General features: G+C 46.4%; 1 protein-coding gene across 6 annotated transcripts in view; it reads left to right on the forward strand.

Moving 5' to 3' along the window:
• The first annotated feature begins 3,430 nt into the window (after nucleotides 1-3,430).
• The window catches only part of ZSCAN20 (zinc finger and SCAN domain containing 20), a 26,488-nt gene continuing 20,753 nt past the window's right edge, over nucleotides 3,431-9,165 (forward strand). For 2 of the 6 annotated variants that reach the window (XM_027864377.1, XM_027864381.1), the window contains exons 1-2: nucleotides 3,431-3,501; nucleotides 6,310-6,845. In XM_027864377.1, coding sequence (XP_027720178.1) covers nucleotides 6,444-6,845 — 402 coding nt within the window. In that variant the 5' untranslated portion in view covers nucleotides 3,431-3,501; nucleotides 6,310-6,443. Of the gene's footprint in view, nucleotides 3,502-3,573; nucleotides 3,594-4,281; nucleotides 4,911-4,960; nucleotides 5,511-6,309; nucleotides 6,846-9,165 lie in introns of those variants that run through there. The other 4 variants (XM_027864382.1, XM_027864380.1, XM_027864379.1 and 1 more) reach the window with 4 other exon arrangements.

Here is a 9,165-nt window from a genome sequence, read left to right on the forward strand (position 1 = left end):
CATTTGGAGTTTTCTTGGCAAAGATACTGGAGTTCTTCGCCTTTTCCTTCTCCAGCTCATTTTACAGATGAGGAAACTGAGGCAAATTAGATTAGGTGACTTGCTCAGGGTCACACAGTTAATGTCTGAGGTTCAACTTGAACTCAGGTCTTCCTGACTTCAGGGCCAGTGCTCTGTCTACTGCACCACCTAGCTGCCCAATTACACCCATATCTTTCTTAAATTGTGGTGCCCAGGCTTGAATAAAATACTCTAGGTGTAGTCTCAGAGGTCTATTACCTCCTTATTCCTAGAAGCTATGCATGTCTTAGTGAGGCCAAAGACTACATTCAACTTTTGGTTGTCAGATAACTTTGTTGACACATATTGACCTTGCAGCCCACCAAAATATTCAGCTTTTTTTTTTTTAAGACAAACTACTGTTTAAGGGTCTGCCCCTACCCCTTGCCCTCCACCACCAAATTTCATCCTATCAGGTTCCTTGCAATATTTTAAGCCATCAAGATCTGATTGGATACTGAATGTCTCCTAATGTGTTAGTTCTATCTCCCAGCTTTGTGTCATATACAAATTTGCTAAGTATTCTGTCTATGACTTTATCTAAGTCATTCATAAAAATGTTAAGCATCAAAGGGTCAAGCACAGATCTGATCCCTGGTGCATTTCACAAAGACCTCTTTCCATGAGCTATTCTGGTTATTCAAGCAGTACTGAATGTACTGTACTATTGTATGGTACTATTGTACTGTACTATGACTGTACTATTGTCTAGCTGACATGTCTCCATCATAGCAAATCCTGTGGCATCTTTACTGGTGGTACCATAATCATGTGATAGCAATCAAAGTGGTGCAGGGGAAAGAAAACTGGATTTGGAAACAAAGGACTTGGGTTCAAATCCAGGTTCTACATACTGGGAATTCTAACCTTCCTCATGTTCATCTCCTAGTCTCTTTGGCTTCCTTCAAGAACCAGCTTTTATAAGAAGCCTTTCCTGATTCCCCCTTATTAGTAGTGAGCCTCACTAACAAAATTAGGGGAACAGGGCTTGAATTAGGTATATGCTGGTAAACATTTAATAACCCAGCCTCCACCTATCCCCTCCCCCCAAAAAAAACATGTACACAGGACACACTTTTAAGTTTAACCTGCATTATTAATATGTTCTGCATCACTTTCTTAAATCCAGGCAATTAACAGACTTGATTTGTAGCATAATCTCTCAGAATCTGGTGGGAGCTGACTCTAACACCCAATTGAATTTGATCTCTAAAGTCCTTCTCAGGTTTAATTTTATGGTCCTATCATTTTTTTTTTATGACTATGTAAAATAGTGGAATGAGTACTAGATTGGGAGTCAGGAAAACTAGCAGACTTCTCAAGTGCCTTTCATGTCTACCTCTATGATGAATATGAACTTTACACCACTTTTCATATTTACTTCATTGATAGTAATATGCTGTTGCCTATTTAAATTTAGTATGTCTTTTAGGTCACTTAGAATTGTAATTCTTCTGAGATTATAGTGTTCCATGATTATAAGCCATAGAATACCAGCAGGAAAATATTTGGATAGGTGCACAAAAAAAAGCATAACTAGTAACATCAGGCAGTATAAGGGTCATATGAAACACATAAGTACTATAGGTATTCAGAGAAGGAAGACATTACTGAGGGCCAGAGTGGTCAAAAATCTCTTCAGAAAGGCCTTGAAAGAAATGCAGATCTATCATTACTGCTTAGTCCAGGTCTTTAGATTTAGATAAACAGGGTGCCAGTTAGAGTACATGCTATAAAGGAGAATGGAAGTTATCTATCACATTTCCCTGCCAGGATGGTCTAACCATTAAGGGATCTGGAACACAGCCAACTGGCATTAAAGTGAGTTACTGAACTGGCTGGCTGGCAAGTGTTAAGGATGGAAGGCAGCTGGAGAACCCAACATCTGCCAAATAATGAGGATAGCGGTACATACTCCTAAGTTCAGTGGTCCCTACACCACTACCAGTTGGGGCTACTGTCTGGCTCAGAGCTTTCTACCTCATGCTCCCCAAATGAATCCAATCACAAAAGATAAGAGTGTTGTTCCTCTTTCCTACCCTTTCCTGATTTTTTCACCATTCTGATTTCCTTCTACATAAAGTTAATATTAATGTGATCTCTTTCTCTCTGGTGCTCTGTCCCTTAGTTTCTCTGTGGCTCTGTCCTTTGATGTCTTTGTGTTTCTTTTCTGTGGCTCTGTCTTTTGGTTACTCTTTTTCTTCCTGTAGCTCTCTCTCTTAATTTCTCTGTGTTCTCTCTCTGTGACTTTGTGATTCTGTTTTCTTTTTGTGGTTCAGTCCCTCGGTGTTTCTGTGATCTTTTTTTCTCTGTGGCTCTGTCCCCTGGTATATCTCTCTGAGGTTCTTTGCCCTTTTTTGTCTCTGTGTGTCTTGGTGTATTTCTCTGAGGCTCTATTCCTTGGTGGTGGTGTGTTCTGTGTCTTGGTGGCTCTGTCTTTTGGTGTTGCTGTGTTTTTTCTCTCAGTAGCTCTGTTCTTAGTGTCTCTGTGGCTCTATCCTTTGGTATCTCTGGGTTCTCTGCCTCTGTCTCTCTCTCTCTGTGGCTCTGTCCCTTTGGATCTCTGGACTCTCTCTGTGTGACTGTCCCTCGGTGTGTCTCTCTGAGGTTCTGTCCCTCAGTGTTTCTATGTTCTGTGTTTAGTTTTCTCTGTCCTTGGTGTTTCCACAGCTCTGACCCTTGGTGTTTTTCTGTGACTCTGTCCCGTGATGACCCTGTATTCTTTGTCTTGGTGGCTCTGTCCTCTGGGTCTCCTCGGTACATCTGCTCTCTGTAGTTCTGTCCCTTGGTATGTCTCTCTGAGGTTCTCTCTCCCTCTTTGTCTGTCTTGGTGGCTCTGTCTCTCGGTGTGTCTCTCTGAGGTTCTGTCCCTTGGTGTCTCTGCGTTCCCTGCCTTAGCGGCCTGTTTTGGTATCTCTGTGTTCTCTGTCTCTGTGTTTTCTGTCTTGGTGTCTCTGTCCTTTGGTATCTCTGGACTCTCTGTGTCTTCCCTTAGTGTCTGCCTCTGTGGCTTTGTCCCTTATCGTCTCTCTAAAGTCTTTCTGAGTCTCTCGCCGGGCTGGGCCCATAAGGGGTTGGTCTTGAGGGCATAGGACCGGGGTCCCGGCACCTGCCGCGGCAGACTACACACTAAGCCAGACCCTCCCGCAGCTCACGCCCCGCAGGCGGTGCCACCTCTTGGCGTCCCGCCCCGGCACCCCCAGAGGAGGGCCTCAGCGGCGGCTTCCTCTCTTGTTGGTTAGGAGAGCCGTCAATCTGAAAGAAAGGCAGGCAGCGCGAGCCGCCCTCAGGCCTGCGGCGCAGGTCCCTCTGGGAGGTGTAGTCTCAGAGGAGGTCCCGCCCCTCGGGACTCAAATTCCCAGCGTGCCCGGCGAAAGCCCAATGGTCACTTCCGCCCGGCGGTCGGCTCCGCCGGAGCTCTAGGGGGGCGGCAGGGGTGAGGTGAGTGCGGGCTGCGGGGGAGGGGAGGCTTGAGCCCATCCTAGGGTAGGGGGTGGGCCAGAGACGCCCCCGTTGGGAGACTCAGGGCAGAGGTAGGGGTGCTAGGGCCAGGGTGCGGAGAGGACGCGCGGGGGAGGGAGGGGGGAAATGGGGGGGCGTGACATCCTGAGGGAGGACGGGGGAGGGGCTGAGATGGGAGGGAGACGAGGAAGGGGCAAAGGGGTTGTGACAGCTGGGGAGGTGCAGGGGAGGGGATGAGGGGGCACAGGGTTGGGAGAGGGACAGAGAAGCCTGGCATCCTGGAGTGGGAGGAGAGGATGAGGAGGGAGGGGGACAGGGGAGGGGCCGAGGGGCCGTGACATTTTGGGGGAGGGGAGGTTGGGGAGAAGCTTGTGAGATACTGAGGGAGGACGAGGGAGGGACAGAGAAGGGAAGGGGGCAGGAAGGACCCGGGGACGAGGGACCCAGGGGCCCCTGACATTCTGGGGCAGGGTGGGAGGGGCAGAAAGGCGGCGGGGGGTGGGGGTGGGGGAGGGGAGGGGGAGACAGGAGGGGGAGGGGGAGGTCTGTGAAATGGAAAGAACAGGAGAAGGGGTCAGGGAAGGGACTTGGGGAGGAGGGACAGAGGGCGACCTTACGTCCTGGGGGATGAGAGTAAAGGGGCAGGGAGTGGAGGGGGAGGGACTGGGATACTCAGGAAGGATGGGGGAGAAGGAGGGAGGAGACCAGAGATAGTGGGACAGGTAACAATAAATAGATGGTCCAGAGAAGAGAGGAACTGTGAAAGATAGGAAGAGAAAAGAAAGGATGGAACAAGTGTGTGTGGGGGTGGACTAGGGGGGTGAAGAAGGGAAGAATATCGATGAGTAGGGAAGATGGACAAGGGTCTGGACAAAATATCGAGGAAGGAGAGAGGGTTACAGGGGATAAGAGTAGATTGGAAGAGATAGATCAGAGAGTAGGATTGGGGGGCAAGCTGGGACAAAGGCTGTAGTAAGATACAGGCAAAAGGAAGAGGAGGGGGCAATAAAGTGGTGAGGGTGCAAGGGCTAAGGACGAGTGGGAGCTGGAGGGAGCTGGGAAGACAGAAGAATGAGAAGGGGAGAAAGAGGGATGGAAATGAAAAGATGAAGAAAGGAACCTCACGGAGAATAGCAGCTAGTGTGGAGACAAGGGGTAGTGAGAACCTTGGTATTTAGGGTAAAAAGAGGTTTTAGACAGGGATAGCCTCATGGGCCAGGGAAGCCAGGGAAGAAGAGTAGCATAGGAGGTCCTGGGGACTCAGTGTAAATGATCAGATAAGATAATAATTGTAAAAAGCACTTAGCACAGTGCCTGGTACATGATAGGCACTAAGTAAATGCTTGTTTCTGTCTCTTATTCTCTGCAGAAGCACAGTGACTCTCTAGGTAATGATATATAGCATATGATAAGTGTGTTCAGTTTTCTCTCTCCCTTATCCTGTATGGATTGTGTACATATACTGGGTAGGTGAATGTTCATTAAAGAAATCAAAAGGCTGTTTGGCTATATCATATTAAATTTAAAGTTGGTTAGAGTCCAACCAGACCCCATGATTTGGGTTTGGGCATGGGAAGTATATCCTTGTCATTTATGGCTCAGTAGTGGTATGGAGAAAAGAGATAGTCTGTACTGGGACTTGATTGTCTTTAATCCCAAGAACGATTGAGTACGCCAGGTTCAATCCTGAGATCCTTGTAGGGAACTTAAATCACTCTTGCAGGTCTTGGGGTTAGGTAGCCAACCTCTAATGATGTTTTAGTACTGTCAGTCTCCTAAGGAGACTTAGGGCCAAGGGAGAACTCATGGGAGTAGAGTCTTTCTAGGCCAGACTTGTATAGATCATAACATCGGGAATTTATAGGGAACTGGGCCAGCTTTTGACATGGCGTTGAGTTGAGCAGCTGTTTGGCTAACTATAGTTGACTGTTTCATTGCTATCAGAATTCTTCTGAGAAAGGAGGAGAAAAGGCTGTGATGATTTGCTGGTAATGACAGAGTTGTGATTTCTGTTTCATAACTGAATTATACATATTCTTAGCGATTTTAGAGTATCACCTGCCCTACTCTTTGGGTAAAGAACTTTTAAACACTAGATTTGCCATATGATCTGTGATCCCTGTTTCCTAAGATTGGAAAAATCTACACCCACCTAGTCTTTTTGCTGCAGTGTTACTAGCTGGCTATGATACTGTACCTGTTGAGGACGCAGCCCAGTGGGAAACGGCACGTCAAAATGTCAGCGTCAAAAATGCTAAAACCACTCCTCTGACCCGTGTTATCTGAGCTCAGTTTTTGTGAGATTCAGAAATGGGATTAATTTGATTGTGCAGTATAATTCCCTCTGTAGCTGTGGAAGGCATTTTTCAGCCTGGACATCTCTGCCTCACCTGAGTAATGCTGATAGCTTTTGTTACTGTATATAGCATGGATGAAAACACTGTACTTCCCCATGAATAAATTGTGTTTTCAGATTCATATCCAAATCATTTGACTTAGCTCTGCTCCCTTTTGCAAAGAGGCCTGCCACTGCTTTTTCTGGGTTTGGTGTCAGACTGTGATCCAGCTTCCTGCTTGTGGGTGAGGGGGCCTCACAAACAAAGCATTCCTGATGAGAGAAAGATTGGCAAGCAGACAGAGGAGAGCAACTTTTTGACTATCACCAAGGGAAGACGTCTGGGTTGGGATTGTATAGCAGCCTTTTATTCTTTGAATGCCAGGCTAGATGAGAGCAGAATAAGGCTGCTTGGTCCTTTCTGCTCACATCCTTTGTGTCTCTGTTCCTAGGGACCTGGGGGAGAAGCCCCTCGATCAGAGGTGCCTGCCACCTGGAGGTGATAAGGCAAGCAAGGAAATTGAAGAGGAGGAGGTCCACCTAGGTTGGAGCCCAGCCCATTTGAAGCCTCTCACCACACTCTGCTATGGCCACTGTCCTTGAGTCCCCAGTTCAGTCTCCAACAGAGCAGGAGGGGCTCCTCATAGTGAAATTAGAAGAGGATTCCTCCTGGAAACAAGAATCTTCTCTTTGGGGAGATGAACTCGATCTCGAGATCTCCCGTCAGCGCTTCCGGCAATTTCAGTATCAGGAGGTATTTGGACCCCACCAAGCTTTTAGCCAACTCTGGGAGCTTTGTTGTCGGTGGCTGAGGCCAGAGGTGCGTATGAAAGAGCAGATCCTGGAGCTGCTGGTGCTGGAGCAGTTCCTGAATATCTTACCCAGGGAGATCCAAAGCTGGGTGCGAGAGCATCATCCAGAGAGTGGTGAGGAGGCTGTGGCTTTGGTGGAGGATTGGCAGGAAAATCCTAGGAGACTAGGACAGGAGGTAAGGAGGGAAATGAGGTGACCTTGTTAAATACAGTAAACGGTCTGGTTAAGTTTTTTTTTTTTTTTTTAGGTGGAGGGGAGGGTCCTGGCCTCTAATTTCATTGGTGTAGGGAGCACCAGATGAGGAGCCTCTCTCAGCTAATGCAGATAGGCAAACGTTTGACAATCTTCACTTTTAGAGGGTTGTTTAGGGGCATAGAAAGATGAAGGTGATCTGCTCAGGGTCACACAAACCATATTCCTCAGAGAAGGGACTTGGACCCTGGTCATTCTATGAGAGCAGGTATCTAACTTCTATCCCGATCACTTTGCTGCTTTTCAGGTTAAAGGACAATGGTCCTGTTATTATTACTGGCCCATTCCCTGCCAGGTACACTTCTCTTACCTTCCTCTCCTGCTTACTCAGCCTCCTCTTTCCAGTCTTTGTTTCTTATGCTCCTTCTTTTCATTTCAATGGCCAAAATAAGAAAGTATTACTATTCTAATGACCTTGACTGCTTAGCTCATGGTCCACATCAGCTGACCAAAATTTTCACCTCCTCAAGTCCATAATCTTCCAAAATTCCCTTTTCTTAGAGCTGAGAAACTTCAGTGAGGAGATTAAGACCAGTGGGCACAAATTCCCCAGTAAACTCCAGTTTTGCAATGGAAATCCATGGGGGCAAAATAGGATTCTAATTGAAGAAATATATTTTATGGCTGTGTCTCCTGGAATGCATTTGATTTTGGGGATGCCAGCATTGCAAGTGGTCTAGTCCCAAATCTGACAGTAGCTGCAGCCTATTTTAGGGAGTTTGAAAGATATAAAGAGAATTTCTTCTGTCCCTGATCATAGGATTTACACAGGTTAGGAAAAATGGCAAATTAAAATATTGGGCTTTGAGGGGCAGAGGACCAGATCATGTGGTACCCCCTCTTCATATGAGCTGTGGAAGGGAAGGAAGTGGCAGCTTCTGCTTCTTGGCATGTGGTTCCTATAGGGCTAAGTCTTAAGTGAGTTGTACCAGTAGTTGCTTTTTTCTCTCACCTATTCACTTCCTCCCTCCAAGGGGAATTCCCCTTTACTATCAGTAGGCATTGCCAAGAAGCCTCATCCTGCTACTAGGCACAGAGTTCCCTAAGGGCTTTACTCTTTTATAGTTGTTGCCTGGATGTTAACAATTCTCCTTCTTTTAAAATTCTCCAAAAGAACTTGCCCATTGCAGGACATAATGTTCCCTTCAGAGGTGGGGGGTGTATGGCCCTTAGGTAAGAACTGATGTTCTGATCCCAGTAGTTTCTGCTCCTCCCCACCCTCCAATACACAATGTGGCTGATAAAAAAAAAGCTTGTTTCTCCTCTGATACATCTGCAGTAGATCCATGTATTACAGGAATGTCTGTAGCTCTCTCAGTTCTAGTTCACCTGTCCATCAGAAGAGAAGTGAACCATGATTTGGGGTCATGAGCTCTCCCCCTACCATTCATCTAATCCGTAGTAGCATTAGCAGCATTCTTCATTGTGCTGGGACACAAACGTGCATGGTGATCGTGCTAAACCTCTATTTTCTGGTGGGCTGTATCTGATGATCATAGCCTTTGCTAATTGCTAACAGGTGTTCATGCTAGCTTACAATAATACTAGCTAGCCTTTGTTTTTAGTGCTTTAAGGTTTGCAAAGTATGTATTATCTCATTTAATCCTTACCACAACCCTGTGAGACAGACATTATTATTATCCCCATTTTTACAGATGAGGAAACTGAGACAGAAATTAGTGACATGCCCAGGGTCACGCAGCTAGTATCTGATGTAGGATTTGAACTTGGGTCTTCCTGACTCTCAAGTCTAGCACTCTGTCCATTATGCCACCTGTTTTGCCAGTGACCACCAAAATGCTTTTGGTCTTTCCCCTTGCCTGGCAGTAGAGCCGAGGACTTCCATGTTGTTTCCATAGTTTTCGTGCCTGTGCTTCCTTGGAATAACCTGGCCTTAGAGTCCTCTTGGACCCATTTAGCGTTTTTTCTCCTTGTATTAACACAGACACAGAATCTGAGATGTAGGAGACTTCTGCCTTTCCGGTGTAGTTTTGGTCAACCTCCACCTGAACAGGAATCATTTCTATGAAAGACAAACATGTGTTCATCTAGGGCCTCCTACTCACTACCTTTTGTGGCAGCCCATTCCACTGTGGGAGAACTCTCACTGGCAGGACATTTTCTCTTGCACCTTGTCAAGTCTGCTGAGCTGCAGCATCTACCCACTGTTCCTCATTCTTTCTTCTCAGGCCAGGCTCCAGAACTCTGATTCCTTTTTTTTTTTTTTTTTTTTTTTTTTTTTT

The sequence above is a fragment of the Vombatus ursinus genome, unplaced genomic scaffold, assembly GCF_900497805.2.
Source record: "Vombatus ursinus unplaced genomic scaffold, bare-nosed wombat genome assembly UNPS02014775.1, whole genome shotgun sequence".
Classification (NCBI taxonomy): Eukaryota; Metazoa; Chordata; class Mammalia; order Diprotodontia; family Vombatidae; genus Vombatus; species Vombatus ursinus.